We start from the raw sequence: 18,448 nt of genomic DNA, 5'->3' as shown, positions 1-18,448 counted from the left end.
ATGAATGATGTATTTACATTAAGCCCAAGTTCCAAACATACAGAAAGAGACGGAGAAATTGAAGCAATGGCATTATGTCAACACACTAACACAGCAACCATCTGTTAACATTGTTCTTTGAATCTGAGGGACCAAAATCATGTGGTAGGGCTGGGAGCCTCACCTTAGTTGTCCTACTTTCATGTCATAGGGCACTTCTGGAAGGAAGCTCTGGAACAGCCAGCTCTAACTACTTGCAGATTTCCTACCAGTCCTACACAGGAAGTCATTCTTGTGTCTCACCTGCATGAGTTCCTGTTATGAGGCCAGGGGGCTGGTGAGTTGAAATCCAGTTCCAGGGAGTGATGTCATCTTGATTGATCCTGGTGACCTGCTCCCCATCCTGGTGTTGTTGCAGCCCTTCAGCTGGGGTTCAGGTTATAAGGGGACCAAAAAGGAAAATGGGGGAGTAGGATAACAGAAAAAGGAAAAATGCTTGCACATTTCCTTTGTTTCACTAAAGCATTTTCTGCTTCCATTTAATTTGATGGGAGGACATGGCCGATGGCAGCTGGAAGCTGTATAGATGCTCTTGGAGTAGGGATATGCTCCCACAGAGACCTCAAAAATACAAAGAATTAAAAAAAAACAGAAAACTTTCATTATATTTGTGGCTCCTAACTTGGAAATAGTGACTTATCCTTTCTTTTTTGGATAAAGTTAAAAAATTGACATTCACTTACAGAAAATTTTTAAATTGTTATAAACAATGCATGACTACAGGAGCCATGTTAGCAACAGAAAGAAATTACAAATGTTGGGAGATACATAAATACTCATATTCTTTCTATACCATGTCAAGGAGATTAGGAGGTCAAACCTGGAAATCTTGTCAATAAGTAATAAATTAGGATTGCCATTCAATTCCATTTAGATGAGATCCTTTGGTTCTTAGGATACTAAGCCAAAAAACTAAAATGAAGTCCAGCATAATAAGAAGCAGAAATTGCTAACATTCCAAAATGAAAGGAAGAGAGGCTTTTAAAAAAAAAAATCTTAAGCAATTAAATGAAAGAGAGATTTAAAGTTTTACCATGTTTATTTTACATCATTATTCTTTAGTTCTTATTAAGTTGGTACAATTTGGATAAATAAATACTCCCTTCCCTTTTTCGCTGCATATGTATTAGTAGGGGTAGGAAGAACAGAATATGAGAGAACAGGCAAAGGGAGTAGACAGCAGAAAGATAAAGCTGGAGAGAGAGACAGAGTGTTTATATGAACCCTTCTGTTAGCAGTACCAACCAGCAAAGTACAAGGAGGACAACGTGGAGTGTTTTCTTCTCACATGGACTTCTGAAAGAATGAATATGGGGCCACATTTGATATACATTAAATACATAGCATGGTGGTTCAGGTTTTCTATCAGATATGATGTGTATATTCTTTTTTTCTTGCTTTTTAAGCTCCATAGATGATATTATTCATGAAGCACTTTTAGTATACTATTCAGCAAATATTAATTTGATCATATTACACCAATCTCGGTTAGCAGAAAGCACTGTCAGCTGCCACGTAAGGTCCTCCTTTCAGGCAACACTTCATCCTACACTTGGAGCTTCACGTCAGAGGAAGTTCTGGAAGGGCATTCCTCTTTCAGTTGGGTTTACAATTCATCTGCAACACTAAATGCAGATAAAATAAAGATCAACCTTGGTGAAAGGTCTGTACGTAACAGCCCCTTGCAAATGTAGCCAATCCTGTCGAGACAGTAACTGTAAAGGAATTGTTCTCTTTCAGCCTTTTCTTCCCCCACTTCCTCTAAAGATCTTCATCCCAATGCTTTGGTGCTCCATACGTGACCGTGAGGCAGAGCTGCCTCTGTGCTGGAGACGCCCGTCACAGAGGAGATCAGAATGTGTGCAGACAACCCTGCATTATGTTCATCTCATCAGTTCTGCCCAATCCACAGGGGTAAAAAATGGATGAGATTTGATATCTTCAACACCAGCAACCCCAGCACCAAGACGCTCCACAGGGTTGAACTGTAAGAGCTAAAAAAGAAGAATTTAGTGAGTAATAAGACTCCAACTAGAGAATCAAAGGAAAATAAAAATATATGAAAGGAAAGAACTTCTAAATTCAACCCCAGTAACAAATGGACTTGATTAACAGCCAACTGACTATTTTTCCTTGAAAGGGAAGTATGTCTATAAAGTCACTCTAGCTGTGGAATGGTGGGGAATATATCTTAGTTTATAGTTTTTCACCTGATTTGAAATATGACCTTGAGTAACTCACTTTGTTTCTCATCCTCATATAGTAAAACAGGATAGTTACACCTATCAATGTCCTACTCCAAAAGTACAATTGTGATATTAATTAGATATTGAACCAAATTCTGAGAGATCCATTTACTCCTTTCATGATTAGAAACTTTGGGAGGCACAGTAAGTCTTTCAGCCCCTAATGAATTACGTATGCATTGGACTAAACTTTACCTACGGTCTGAACAAGCCAATTCGTATTCCAAAATCGCTATCTTGAAATAGCTGACTCAAATGAAATAATCTGATCCAATGATTGCAACATGTTTTGACTTCTTCACTGATAGGAATCGGGTATAAAATAAGTTAATAATGTTATATGCCACAGGATTAAGTTGGGAAAATAAAAGTAGTCATATACGATTGAGCCAACTGCATGATTCTCAGCAAATTTGAAGAGTTGTGCAACTATCACCACAATCCAGTTTTAGAACACTCTGATCACCCTAAAAAAGATTCCTTATGCTGTTTGCAGTTAATCCGCATTTCCATCCCCAGCCCAAGGCAACCACTAATTTGCTGTCTCTATAAACTTGCCCTTTCTGCATATTTCATATAAATGAAATAAAATATATTGTCTTTTGCAGCTGCCTTCTTTCACTTAGCGAAATGTTTTTGAGATTCGTCCATGTTGCAGCAGGTATCAATAATCTGTTCCTTTTTATTTCTGAGTAACATTCCACTATTTGAATATAACACATTTTTTAATCTATTCACCAGTTAATGGATATTTGGACTTTCCAGGTTGAGGCTATAATGAATAATATTGCTATTAACATTCACATATGTCTTTCTGAAGACACGTTTTCATTTCTCTTAAGGACATTCCTAGGAGTGGGATTGGTGGGTCACGTGTTAAGTTAATGTTTAGCTTTTTAAGAAACTGCCAAACTTTATCTAAAGTTGCTGTACCATTTTACATTCCCACCAGCAATGTATGAGAGTTTCAGTTTCTCTTTATCCTCATCGACACTTGGTACTGTCTATCCTTTTCATTACAACCTTCTAGTGGATATTAGTGGTATATTATTATGACTTAACTTGTATTCCTTAATGACTAATGGTGGTGAGCATTTTTTCATGTCCTTCTTAACCATTCATATAGCTTCCTTGCTGCATCTTTGCCATTTTTACACTGAGCTGTCTGCTTACTGAGTTAAAAGAGTTCTTTATACATTCTGAATACAAGTCTTTTATCAGTTACATGATGTGCATATAGTTTCTCCCAGTCTGTGGCATGTCTTCTCATTTTCTTACTGTATCCTTTGAGGTACAAGAGTTTTTAATTTTAATGAAGCCCACTTCATCATTTTTTTTTCTTTTATGGATCATGTTTTTGGTGTCATATCTAATAATTCTTTTCCTAACCCCAGGTCATGAAGATTTTCTCCTGGTTTTTTCCCCTACAATTTTTATAGTTTTAGCTCCTACATATAGGTCTATGAGCTATTTTGAGTTAATTTTTACATATGACATAAGGTAAGGGTCTTAGTTCATTTTGGTTTTAGCATGTGAATATTTAATTTTTTCAGCACTGTTTATTGAAAAGACTTTTTTTTCATCATCAAATTATCTTGGCGCCTTTACTAAAAAATCAATGGACCATAAATGTAACAGTTTATTTCCGAACTCTCAGTTCCATTCCATTGACCTATATGCCTATCTTTGCTCTAATAACACAGTAATTAAATAGTCAATGTGGCTTTATACCGACTGTGGAAATTTGGTAGTTTAAGTTCTCCCTCTTTGTTCTCTTTCAAAATTGTTTTGGATATGCTGGGTCCCCTGCCTTTTCATATACATTTTGGAGTAAGATAAGGTTTCCCAATTTTGTTGATATTTTCAAAGAACCAACTTGTGATTTAATTTTTCTCTTCTAGTCAACAAAAATTTTCTCTTTCATTGATTTCTGCTTCCTTTCTTCTGCTCTCTTTGGATTTACTTTGCTTTTCAGTTTCTTTTTCTAGTTTCCTCAGTTACAAGGTGAGATTTCTATTTAAGATCATTCCTCTTTTCCTGTATGTGTCTAAAGCCATAAATTTCCCTCAAGAACTGATGTAGCTGTATCCTATAAATTTTGATATATTGTATTTTTTTTTCTCATTCCAGTAAAAACATTCTGTGGCTTCTCTTGGGATTTTTTTCTTTGACTCAGGTTATTTAAGAGTGTGTTGTTTAATTTCTAAATACCTGGTGTGGGTTCACTAGATCTCTTTCTGTGGATGATTTCTAATAAAAAATTATTATGGTCAGAGTATGCTGTATAATTTCAATCCTTTTAAATACTGAAACTTGTTTTATTACATAGCAGATGATCCATCACGGAGAATGTTTCATGTACATGTGACAAGAAGGTATTCTGCAATCATTGTTCTATATAAGTCAGCTAGAGTTGTTTAATAAAGTTGTTAGGTCTTCTCTATATTGTTGCTGATTTTCTATCGATTATCAAGAATGGGGTATTGAAGTTTCCATTTATTATTACTGGATTATCTATTTTTTCCTTCAATTGGTCAGATTTTGCTTCATATGTTTTGAAGCTTTTATTAGAGCATAAACAATTATAATTGCTGTATCTTTCTACATGTTGACCTCTTCATCATTATAAAACATCTTAGTCCCTGGAAGTCTTTTGTCTTCACATTGATTTTGTCTGGTGTTTAATATAGTCACTTCAGCTCTCCTATGACCTGATTGCATGGTTTATCTTTTTCCATTCTTTTTCTTTCAGCCTATTTGTGTCTTAGAATATAAGTGTGTCTCTCGTACACAGATACTTGGATTTCAGTTTTTTATCCAGTTAACAATCTCTGCCTTTTGTTTGGCATGTTTAGACATTCACATTGAATGTAATTATTGACATGGTGGGTTTATGTTTGCCATTTTGCTACTTGTTCCCTCTATTGTCTTTTTTGTTCCTCTTTTATTGCCTTCTTTTGTGTCAAATACTTTTTACTATACTATTTCAGTTCCTCTATTAATTTCCTTTTACTATTTTTTCAGTGGTTGCTGTAAGGATTACAATACACTTCTTAATTTATCACAATCTACTTCAGATTAATATTAACTTAGGTCCAGTGAAATGTAGAAACTTTGCTCCACTATAGTTCCATTCTTTCTGCCCTCTTTTGTCTTTTACACTCATTAAATTCTGTATATTAAACCTATACATATATCATAAACCTATCAGCACAGTGTTATATATATTGCTTTATACAAACTTACGTTTTTTAAAAGAAGTTGAGAAGAGAAATACTGAATCATTTCTATTCATATATCATTCCAGGACTCTTCACTTCCTCTTATGAATTCAGGTCACTATCTGATAACTGTTAGCCTAAGAACTTCCTATACTATTTCTTGTAAGACAGGTCTGCTAGCAATGGATTCTCTCAGTCTTCACCTGGGAATTTCTTTTTTCATTTTCATTTTTGAAGGGTAATTTTGCTGGATACAAAATTTTTGGTTGAGAGTTACTTCCTTTCAGCACTTTAAATATGTCATTCTGGTGTCTCCTGTTTCCCATTGTTTTTGATGAGAAGTCAGACATCAGTGTTCCCTTGTATACAATGAGTTGTTTGCTTTGGCTGCTTTCAAAATTTTTCCTCTTTTGTTTTTGTCTTTCAACAATTTGACTACAACATCTCTACGGAGATCTCTTTATATTTTCCTACTTAGGGTCCACTTAGCCTCTTGGATGTATAATAATGTTCTTCATCAAGTATGAGATGTTTTAGCTTGTTTCTTAAATATTTTTTGTTGCCCCTTTCCCTATTTCCTCTCTTTTTGAAATCTCCATTATATGTATATTGGTATATTTAATATAGTCTTACAGGCCTCTGTATCCCTGTTCATTTTTCTTCAAATTTTTGTGTCTGTTTTTAGAATGGGATAATTACTATCATTCTGTCTTCAAGTTCTTTGATTCTTCCTTCAGCTATCCCAAATTTGCTGTTGAGATGTTCCAGTTAATTTTTCCCCCTACTTAATTCTTCATTTTAATTATTGTACTTTTCAACTTGAGAATTTCTATTTGGTTCTTTTTTTTCTTTTACTACAATTTTTATCCCCTTGCTGAGAATCTCCATTTATTGATTCATTACTGTCTTATTTTCCTTTAATGCTTTAAACGTGGTTTCCTTTAGTTCCGTGAAAATATTTATAACTTCTTTGAAGACTGTTAAATCCAAACTCTGGGGACACTCAGAGTAATTTCTATTGACTGCTTTTTTCCCATGCATATGGGTCATACTATTTTGTTTCTGCAGATATCTTACTATATTTTGCTGAAAATCAGATATTTTAGACAACATATTTTCTCTAGAGTCTGATTTTTTTTTTCTCATGAAGACTGTTATCATTAACTGTTGGTTGGTTTATTCTTTTTCTGGTAACTTGTTTCAGCTAGACCTGCTTCCCCACACCCCACTGTAACAAACACAGGTTGATATCTCTGCTCATTTTTTTTTTCTCCTGTTTTCATCTTTAAGCTTGGTTTCCTAAGCGTCATCCCTGTGTCTGCATAGCTTAGTGGTCAACCAGTGATTGAAAAGGAGTGCATTCAAATACCTCAGCCACTAATGCTTCCATCCTATGCCAATGGGCAGGAGAATACGTTCAAAATTTAGGCCACTTTCTTTCCCTGTTCCCATGCACATGAAGACAGCCTCAGTGTTGGTCCTTATGACCTGCCCCAGTCTGGCAGAACCTTCACACCTGACCATGCAGGCAGGGGATAGGAGCAACTCCCAGGCAAGAATGCCACAGAGTCCCACTGTTCTTTCCTAAAGTTCAGCTGTTTTTCAAGCATAAATACGTTCCAGATTGTTGCATCCCTCTCATCAGTTTCCAAAGCACTAGATGGTTCTTTCTGCCAACTCCATCCAACTCCACAATTTCCTTTTTTGAGAAGAGAATTTGCCAACCTCTTCATACCTATAGCCATTCACATTTGCGAATATTCCTATAACAAATAATTTTTTTTTGAAGAATTTAGCCAACTGCAACTGAAATATTTAGGTGATTACTTTACACTAATGGTTCTATACCTATAGGAAATTCCACTATTCAAATTAAACTTAAACTTTCATTTCTTCTTTTTCCTCTATCTCCATTTGTTCTTTCAGTCATGATTCATTAATTCAATTATTTATATAAAAATATCAATTGATTTCCCATTATGTGCCAATCCACTACTTTTTTAGATCTTTTCAACCTGTATCACCAGCAGCTGCCTTACTCTTACGTTAGCAGTCAGTCCTATAATTCAACTACATGCTTCATCAAATTACAAATTGGTATATGTCATGAACCTTTAATGTTGCCCTATCAATAATATAATAATACGAAACATTTACGTGACACTTATTGTGTGTCAGGCATTATTCTAATCACTTAACAGAGGTTAATTCGTTTAAAAAATTCACACAACTCTATGAATAGTTACTTTTATTATCTCTGTTTTATAGATGAGAAAACAGACTCACAAAAATTAAATAACTTGCTTAAGATCATATAGGTAGTAAGCAGCAAGGACAGGATCTGAATTCAGGTATGAAGTCTCCGGAATCCATGCTCTTGATCACAACATTACATTGCCTCATGAGTGTGTGATCTGCAAGTGCCAAGGATCTATTACTTCACTTTGATATTATCAAATCCACAAGGGGAGTGAAGCATATACTTCAAAAGACTGTACTCACAGTCTTTTCACTTGGAATTATTGTATCTAGCATTCAAAATGACTGCTTTTTATTAAAGCTAACTGGTCAAAGAATTTTTATATTAGAAGTTGCTAAACTGTTAAAAGAAAAGCTGCTATTACAAAACAAACATAAGAAATCCTAAATGTATCAAATCCATTTTCAAAATCAGACAATTCATGTCTACTGACTAAAATGTGGAAGGCAGCAGACATTTTACTATAAATGTAAAATATCAAACATTGATAAGAATTAACTGTAACTGTAGCATATTTTTTAATATTTCAGGAAACATATAAACATGTAAGTTCTTTCTTTCTTGTTATAATTGGCTTTTCTGCACCTATTTTTTCCAAAACATGAGCTCATTATGAAATTCCAAGAAAGGTTTATATTCTGACTTTTACTAAAGTCAATTTACTTAGTTCATGGACTCGTCTACAAATTTGCAAGTATAAATCTATAGGCAAAAATGTAACTGTTTCATCCATGACTGTCTTGCTTATTCTGCCATTTTAAATACTATCCCAGGCCTCCTGAGGGGTCACACAAATATTCTATTGCTTAAGAGAACATGTCAACTGACGGCAAAACCAAGACAGTCACTGCCAACCTCTTTTCTCCTGAATAATAGGCAATAAAGCTGAGCAATGGAGACACAAATTTGTTTTGAAAGTCTTTTTTCTCATATACCTTTCAACTGACAAAGCAACTGGGACATAATGAACTACATGTACACTGTGAAGCACAAATATACATGCTCTGAGGATTTGTAAAGTGTAAATACCTTTTTACTTAATTGCACTTAAACGTAACTATGTTCACTTTAGCACTCTTCACTTGGACTGAGGTGCCTGAACCACTGGGTACAGGGGATTATGAAATCTAGGAAAAAAGCAAGGAGCTGAAAAGACCAAAGAGGAAAAAATCTCCCCAAAGCAGAATTATTTCCATATAAATCATTCTGTGATTTTTAAAAATGACCTCTATGAACTGTGAGGTAGTGGAAGAGGAAAGTCAAAATGACAGATTGCTAATCATGCCAAGAGACCCCCTTTCCCTTTCCTGATGATGCTTCCTCAACATGAGTGGTAGTTTCCTTAGGCACGCCAACGACGGAATGCTCTTCCACTATATGAGCTATACATATCTGCATGTGGGAACTTAACATACCTTAAGCTCAGACTCCTTTACAATATAATTTCTAAGAGATAGGAGCAGCAGACCTTAATTAATGTGGCAAATTCTATTCTCAATATTATATAATAATGACTACTTCTAAGAAAGAAAAACAAAAAAATAGCAGTTCCTAGCCTTCCTTAAACTATTTAACAAAGAAATATTCTGAATTTACCTTGTGCCACAGAAAATAAGATGAAATCAAATGAGTAAGTGTCCTTTTTCCCCATTAGAATGAAAAGTTCATGTATCTTTGCATTATCTCTTAATCCTTTTGCAAAGAGCTCAGGGTACTCTCATCTCACTATTTCCAATCTGATTATGTTTCTTTTTATTTTATATACTCTGGGCAAATTAGTCTTCCTGAAGCACAACTCTGATCCTTTCACTCTTCTGCATAAAAACTCCAAATCTCTATTTTTTTTTTACTGAATTAAATGCTATCATTTTCCCCTGGTGCTCATGATAACAGAACCCCTTAAGAGAACCCCAACTGCTCTTTCCACACTCATTTACTGCTATTACTCATCCCTGTGTTCATCCCTGTACTCTGGATAAACCGAACTTTCCAATTCCCAAGTTGAGGCTTTCTGACTCCTTCCGTGCCTCTGTTCAAGCTGTGCGTTCCATCTAGCTCTTCCTCCACATCCAACCCTGCAATGCTGCAGTTCGGGCTAAGGCCCCACAAGAATAACACCCACTGCACAAAACCCTTCCTAATACCACCGCTGCCTCAACTGTAACACCTCGTTACCTTGACTTGCCACAGTACGCTTTAACCCTCTCTGATGGCCTTTGTCAAATCTACCTGTGACACAGCTATCTGGGAGCCTTACCTTTGCAGCTTATGACACTATGCCTTGCACAGATTTGTTGAACGGAACCAAAATCACTCTTCAGGTGAATACTAAGTGATTCTCTTCTTAATATCTTCTCCCCTTCCCTTCTTCCTTTCTTTCTTTTTTAAATTTTGTTTTCCCTGATTTATAAAAATAATTCACGTTTCCTTAAACAAAAATTTTAGTTCTTGATCTTTTTCAAATAACCTTTCCCTTGATCTTTTCATAAGAGTATACGGGATCACAGGCCTGTCTAACTGTGAGCCTCTACGTCACAGTGCTAAACAAGCCTCAGTGTACTCATCAAAACTCCTTCTCCAAAACTAGAGGAGCATTTTAAATGTGGGGAATCAGTTTAAGAAGATCGCTAGAGTTCCAAGCCTACCTCTGGGATACTGAACTGTAATTATCAGTAATCTCTTTCCTCAAAGCCACCAGAAGTACACTGATACCAGTATTCAAGTTCCATGAATGGATCTACAAGTGACCTAACTTGGCAAGATTTCCTACCAACTTCTCTCCTAAGTAGCCCATTCCTAAGTTTATAAATATGAATCAAAAATTGAAAATAGCCATTCATATAGGGTTACAAAATATAACAGGGCAGCTCCAGACAAGCTAAAAGCAATACTGAAATCTTATGCCTACACAGATATATGGAACTGACTAAACATTAGCCTGGATTTCCGAGGGGAAAAAAATTAATACCAACAAGCTTTAACTGTTCTGACATCATCAATACTTAGATAACAGCAGAAGCCTAAAGACACACAGTACTGATTCTGAATTTGTGGTTAGTAATGGGTCTTTCTTGCCCAAAACTAATTTCTTTAAGGTTTTGGAGCTTGGAGCTGTGGACTCTGTTAATTTGCATGGTTGATATACTTGGCCAATAGGTCAATTAAATTACCTGTTGAATGAGTGAGCGAGCCTCTTCAGAGACACATTCTGGCATGTTCAAAGTAGTGTGAGTATTTATTCCTGCTGGATGGCACTCAACCAGAGTCTGAAACAATCAATCAGGTACACTTCTTATCCCAAATACCATCACATTCTGTTCCATCAGAATATGGACAGCAAATATGGAGAGCTCAACGACCAACCTAACTGGAGGTGCAGTAATCAACACAGTGCCCTCTAAGCAGTTTAGGAAAAGGACTATGAGCCTGCAGAACTTCTAACTGAAATACAGGCAGTCATCAAAATCCCATCACAAGCTTACGCTTTTCGCCCTTTTCCCTTAGTTATAAAGATGCCTAATAACAGAAAAGCTTACATTACATCCAAAAACTAAAAAGGACTTGATAGCACTGAAATTTTTTAATGTTCTTAAAAAACCTTCCAAGTTGAAAATTTGTTAATAATAATGCTTTATATATGTATAGCACTGCATGGTTTAAATGTACATATAGGCGATTTGTATATTCTACGACAGTGTTACGAGTTCAGCATTAACTACATATTTAAGGTAGGTAACCACTTACAAAAGTATGACTGTTCATTTCTCTATTTTCATCCAGGAGGCAATCTGCACAATACTCTACTAAAGTCTATTAACTACTAACCTCAAACATCTTACTTAAAAGTTATTGATCAGAGGGAGTATAAATTCTGTCCTTAAGCTAGAATGGATAGGAAAAATTTACAGTATTGAGAAAAAAGATAATGTTACCTTTAATATCTACACTTGCTTTCTAAAATGATAATCCCCTCCTGGTTTCAGACTAGGTGTTTAAAACATACAGAAAATTCTAATGAATCCATGTATGAACCTTACAAATTTAACTGTTAAAACTGAACCACAGAGAAAGAAGAAAAAGAATGTCTCGTCTTATATCTCACTATGTACAACCATTGTGACATAACAGAATTTCACTATCAATTTGTTCAATGTAATATAATTCGACTTTTACAAAAATCTGAAATCTTGATAAACTTGTATTTTTCTGCACCCCTCCATTTTTGGTATCAAGTTTTTCTTACTTAGTCCGTGATCTAAAAACTAGAGGCAAAGGCTAAATAGTCTCAATTTGAAATCAAGGTAGCATCTGGATAGACTTATTAAACATCCAGGTCACTGCTTACCTTGCCAGTGAGAAGTTCAAAGAGGACAGCACCCAAACTCCACCAATCACAGGCTTCAGTTTCTTCCGTGATGGCTCCAACCTCTAAACACACCAAAAAAGGTTGATATTAAAATTCCAAAGGTCAATTAAACTTTCAAAATTAACATGTATTTTGCAAGGTGACCTTTTTAATGCTGAGAGAGCACATACTAAATACTACTGGGCTTTCAAAATTCCTGAAAGTTACTTATCCCTTTGGTCACCTACTGTGGTTGCATTTTTTTATGCAGTCACATATTAAACTGAGACATTTGTTCTTTAGTTGATGGAGGGACACCTTCAAGATGCTTTACTTGAAAGTTACAGGAAACTCCTAGATCAGCATTTTGCTTAATTTTTTCAAATTTGAGAATGTATATGACCTATCTCGGGGTCATTCTTTGTTTTAGAAATAAAGACTCTAGGTTTCAGAAGGTACTTCAAAAATTACTGAAACCAGTATTAATTATCCTTTTAGTTATAGGTTAGAAACCAGAGAGGTGAAATGCCTTGTTCAATGTCATACAGAAAATCAGCAGCAGAACTAAGACCCGGTTTACAGTATCATCCCTCTCCTATCCTATATAATCAATTGTTTTCAACTAACGGAGGAGCATGTGAAATGCAAATTTACCCACTTTGTTATTTAAAAGCACAGGTAGATATGCTGTTTTAAGCCACATCTGGAACTACTGGCTAAGATAAGGGCTTTTAGAGTATCTCCAAATGAGAATTTTATTTGTGTTATATCTACCTCTCATCAGCACAAGTTCTGGAAATGTGAGTTTTCAGGTATCATCTTTCAGGTTCTTCTCTACCAATCAGCAATAATAACTTCTCATTTCACCATTTTTGAGGCTTTTAGCCCTTAAGTCATGTTTGATGTCTTCTTGTCCTTTTCTAGTAACATTCAACTAGTCACTACGCTTGAGAAGTACCTGCCCTTTCATTTGCATTTGACTGACAAAACACACTCATTATTTGTCTGCAGGTAGCCCACACCTCACAACAATACTGTTGAAGAGGTTTTAAGCAGGTAGGTTGGAACTTGGACAATATGACTGAAAGTGGTGCTCAGGTGCCCAGCCTTTTAACCAATACTTAGCAAATCTACTGTGTTGGAGAACCAAAAAAAATAATAATAATAATAATTAACATAGCTTGAGTTTTAAGTCTTGAAGCAAAGGTCATATGGGCCAGGAAAAGAAAAGAGCCGTCCCTATGCAAGACAGTGGAATGACTCCACCTCAGCAACCTTCCTCCGAATCCCTGTCCTTACGCCATTCTGGGTTTCAGACGGCCTGGGTGGAACCACACCCTTCACAGCAGCCCCTGCCCGGGCTTGCTCTCTGCTGTGCTTCATGCCAGATCACACCCTCCAGGCTCTAACTACCTGCTCTCCGCTAGGTGGTAAGAAGAAAACATACATATTTTACTAACTTAAATTGTTCTATGAATGACCAGAAGTCTCCTAATCCTCCAAGAGCCATGTGCGGCTTGTTTGCTAAACTGAGAACTACCCTACTATCTAACAACAGAGGTCTAATTATACGTCGTGTGGCACATTATCATGATGAAATACTATGTAAGCATTTTAAATGTATTCATACAAGGTTTAAGTGTATAAGTAAACGTCTGGTTATATTAAATTTTAAAAAACAAGCTATAAGACAATAGAATCCTAATTTTAAAAGTATGTATTTTTTAAAAAGACCAGTGAGAAACTACGACAATGTTTTAGCGGCTTGCCTCTGGGATACCATTCCTATACTTATTAACCCACATGAGTAGTTAAGCGGTGCAATTTTAAATGTACAGCAAGATGACATGACAATAAGCAGGCTTGTTGGAGCCAGGAAGACGAAGTTACATAGGCCAGCCCTCCCTCAGAGCCTACAGTCTCCTCTACAACTTTAATGTTATCGTGTGTTAGAGACAGCAACGGACTAGGAAACGGAAATCCTGGGTTAAGAGCCTTGAGGAAGTCACCTGATCTCATCAGCAACACCAGGGTTAGATCTGAGGGCCTCTGGATTAAATTTAGCTATAAATGCTACAATTTTGATACTTGGGGATTTCAGAAAATAGTGATTCCCTTGAGGGATAATTCCTTAGCAGCTCTCATTCAAAGTGTTTACGCAACCCCTCCCAGATTCAAACACATTGCCCCCACCCCTACTCCCAACCTCCCCAGAGACAGCCACCATCACCTCAGAAGTGTGCTCCAGAAACTTTAGAAGGGATGTGTGTTCTTATAAACTTTAGAAAAGTAAAAGAAATTCACCATAGCCCTGTCATCAAATATAGCCTTTTGCACATTTCCTTCCAGGCAATGGATTACATCATTTCCCTGTTCTGAAATGGCTTGCCACTGACCATTAAATAACATCCAAATGTCTTGCTTAATCAGGAATATGTATATTCAGGCCTCCATGAAGTCTCAACCCATCAGATGCATTCAACCAACATACACAAACTGCACAAACCAGGCGCTAGGCTAGGCCTAGTCTGTGAAGACGGAGCAAGAGACCCAAGTAGGCCCTGAAGACAATTTACTCTCCGTGTTCGGCTGGCTCCCTACCTAGCCCAGGACGCACCAAGTGGCACCTGGCAGAACTGCTGGCGACGCTCTAGCTCTGCCAACCTGGGACTATTTCACTCTCTCCCCAATTCTTTTTGCATCCTTCCTTGATCTTCCCTTCTTTCTTCCACTGACAGCCTGCTGCTATCCCCCTCCTCTTTTTCTGTCTTTCTTCCCCTTCTTGGAGGTCACCACTTAACCTTTTAGTGGAGTTCAGGCCTAGAGATCCAATCTAAGAAAAACAGCTTCTGAAAGTAGGAAGGCAACGAGTCTCAATGTTGTCTTTAATCTGATAGGGCTAAAAAAGAAGGACAGCAACTTTGAAAAGTTAGATTTTTTCCTCATGGAAATCTGGGGAGGGGAGGTGAAAACTGAACACATTTTAAATCCATCCCATTAACAGCACAGCTTGAATCACTATTTCTCAGAATGACTTTATATTAAGCAAGGATTCTTTAATTTATGTGAAAGTAACATCATGACTAACTGTCCTTGTTTAAATAGATGACTCTGAACAAAGAGCTCTGTATTAGATAAGATACAAAGAAGAACTTCCTAATGGCTAAGGAAACTAAACATTAAAACAACTGGAAGCAGGTACTCATAAAATTTTCCTTTAAGGTTTTAAAACAGAATTTTCACTTTCTTTTAATAATCAGAATGAAGGATTTTTGTTGTCTTTTCAACATCCCTTATAGATCAATAATTCTTACGTTAAAATTTTAAAGATACACCCTGAAATTGCACTGCCAAAAAGAAGCCAGAGGTTCTGTGCCCATCAAAACCAGTACTCTGTAACTGCTTAACTGGCAAAATCTATACAAAAATGTAAGCATAAACCAAGAGTACTGACTTATATATAAAGCTGCATGATTGCTACTCTAAATACAAGGTGAACAGTCAGGTATGTGTGTCCTACGTCAAAAGCAGAGAATATAAAGAAATACCAAATAAATTTGTGAGGCTATTTTTAAAGTATTACGTAGCAAAGCTGAGAAGCCCCTTTCAACTCCTACCTTGAATTTTTAAAATCTTTGGGGAAAAAGCAGAAAAACATTCTGAAAGATAAATTCAACTCTGTTTTGTCAACTTCCAAAATATTTTCCCTGTAAGACCCACTGTGTTCGGTTTCTGTGCACGCCCCTTCTCCTGACACTCCATCCTGTATTTGCGGTTTCCAGGGCGGTAAAGCAGCATCCTTATTCTCCGCAAGTACAGCAGCGCTACAGTGAGCAAATAAACTACTCCCTACGAAAACAAACAAATTCTCAGATTATTTCCACAAAAGCTCAAAAAGAGACGGTGATATCACAGAATCTTGGATTTTTGTCTTTGAGTCAGACACGTGCTGACAGGGCTCCAGCTGTGCTTCTGTTTGAGCCTGGCTGAGTGTTTCAGCTGCTCTGAAAACGAGGACAGCCGGACCTCTAACAATCCCTCTACCTGTAATTTTACAATCCTGAAAGTGTTTTCAAAAGCACTCAAGAGCCTTTCTCATAACTTCTTCTCCCTCCATTAACCTAAGATGCCCAAAGAGTGGGATTATGCTAAAATGGGCCAGCATTCCACAATCTTCCTTCTTCCTATGCACAGCCACCCTGCCCTGTCCCTGAGAGACCTGGTGGCAAGCGAAACGAGTCAGCGCCACTAAATCCAACGATTATCATCTTTTAATGTAAGGGAGACACAGAATCAGCTCCAGATTAGATTTCAACTCATCCAAATTTTTTTGAGGACAGCAATGGGAGGGCAGTCTAGTAAAATCCCAGACCTCTCATTTTAGTACTCTCAATTCCCAAATTCTAACACAACACTGACTCATACTAATGATTCAAATGATCATAATTCACAAGCGTATAAACAAGTTTAAATAAAACAATAAAGACACCACAACATAAAAACGCGCTTTGCCTACCTTTGTTTTACTCATGTTTAACACCTCATAGAACACTCTTCAACAAGCCAGGGTATTTTTCAGAAAAATAATGCTGCCTTGGTAACCCACACTGTCAAAGGGCTTGCTAAAACATAGAATAAGACAGTTTTATAGTCCCTATGATAGTCAGAGTTTACTAAGTCTCCCTCTTACCAAGCCAAAAATAATAATGTTAACCTGACCCCAAAACTGCACTATAATAAGCCTTGCTCCTGAAAAGTAAAGGAGCAAAAAGGCAGAAAGCTTGGACTCAGGAAACCATAAAATGTCTTTATCTGTATGAAAAGTGAAAGGAAAGCAGCAGAGTATACACTTTTAGACTTGAGGAAGTCTGAAAGACGCAGGAGAGACAACGTGATCTCAGCATTACTGAAATCACGACATACTCTATCCACCGGCCCAGGCCCTGCCTTTTAGGGCTGTACAGGTCATGTCACATGGATTTGTCAAAAGACATGGCTCAAAAAAAATTGCAGATAACGCTAAAACTGCGCTGGAAACTGTACAGAGAGCTTTAAAAGCTAGAAAATGTGTCTCAAACTCAGACTTTAAAAATGAATACCAACCTCTCTATAAAGCTTTAGAAAGATGAATCACCTTGCAGTTTAACCAACTGTAAATTCCCAAATTTGGGAATTTTCTTTTTACTTCACCGTCACTGTGCTTGGTAAATAAGGGAATTTGATATTCTGCATTTAGTTCTTTGATGGATTTGTTAAGGCACATTTTCAGACTGGTGATATCACTCGATTCTGTTCCATGGTTTTGTCACTGAGGGAGACCCAAACAGGTCCTAGCACCCTTTCCCTTACCTCAACTGATAGTAACAATGAGCTGCCCACCCCCATTCCAGAAACCTCCGGAGACAATTCCATAACGCCTCCAGCTGCACATTCTGTTATTTCTACCTTCCTTTCAGGACGTAGTAGCAAACACAGTTAGTTCAGAATTTACTTAGCAGATAATTTCACATAGAGAAATTCTACTTTAATTTAGAACAAGTAGTAAATATTTCTCCTAAACTCCTTTCCTTAACTATACTTTTTATCTTAGAGGCCTCACTTCTCTTCACTCTCAAAGTTATAGTAATTCTGGAACTCTTATTAAGAGGTCAAATAAAATTCAATGAAAAAGCAACAATTGTTGCAAATAAAGTATTTACATCATAGTCAAGTTAAACCAACATTTAGATGCCGAAAGAATTAAGTCACATAAATGACAGAGCACTTTATCCAAATATCAGAATGATGGAACAACTTTAAAGGCACAGACCTATAGAATACAGTAAAGTGATAACCAAAACTAAGTATAGTTTTAGGGGAGAGGGGCAGTAAATATAGTTTTCTAATGCCACAGGATTTTTTTTTTTCCAAAACAAGTTTTAAAATTTTGACTTTAAATACCTGACCTTAAGGATTCCAACTCTCTCTTTTAGGGGGGAAAATTAGCTTTTAGAATAAAAGAGAGATCTTTGGTGAATAAAACAGTATAAAAACGAAGCCACAGTCTTATGAACCTTAAAATTAAACACCATGTACACTTTGACAGTATCAGGAAAAAAGCCGTGGTATCTAAATTTTCTATAAATTCTGTAAGTGTTCAGTAAGATTAAAATGCTGTTACAAATAGTTTGTTAACTTTCTTCCAGGGGAGTCAGATTTCATTAATGGCCTTAGATAGTGGAGAAAAGTTAAAAAAAGAAAAAACCTGATCTATCACTAGTGACATACTTGGACCAAGGAAAAGAACATCCTTCTTCTGCAACGAGCATTCCATGTTAGCGAGAGCATGGAGACATTA

The 18,448-nt window shown here is 36.6% G+C and overlaps 1 protein-coding gene across 5 annotated transcripts in view; it reads right to left on the bottom strand.

Annotated features, from left to right (window-relative positions):
* Positions 1 to 1,059: 1,059 nt before the first annotated feature.
* The window catches only part of RPS6KC1 (ribosomal protein S6 kinase C1), a 141,619-nt gene continuing 124,230 nt past the window's right edge, over positions 1,060 to 18,448 (bottom strand). For all 5 annotated transcript variants that reach the window (XM_010992111.3, XM_031438588.2, XM_064477179.1 and 2 more), the window contains 3 exons: positions 12,112 to 12,194; positions 10,937 to 11,032; positions 1,060 to 2,033 (listed from right to left, as the gene is read on the bottom strand). In XM_010992111.3, coding sequence (XP_010990413.3) covers positions 1,923 to 2,033; positions 10,937 to 11,032; positions 12,112 to 12,194 — 290 coding nt within the window. In that variant the 3' untranslated portion in view covers positions 1,060 to 1,922. The remainder of the gene's footprint in view (positions 2,034 to 10,936; positions 11,033 to 12,111; positions 12,195 to 18,448) is intronic.

Source organism: Camelus dromedarius, chromosome 21 (genome assembly GCF_036321535.1).
Source record: "Camelus dromedarius isolate mCamDro1 chromosome 21, mCamDro1.pat, whole genome shotgun sequence".
NCBI classification, from domain to species: Eukaryota; Metazoa; Chordata; class Mammalia; order Artiodactyla; family Camelidae; genus Camelus; species Camelus dromedarius.
The sequence above is the reverse complement of the archived record's forward strand: the minus strand, read 5'-3'. Positions and strand labels throughout refer to the sequence as shown.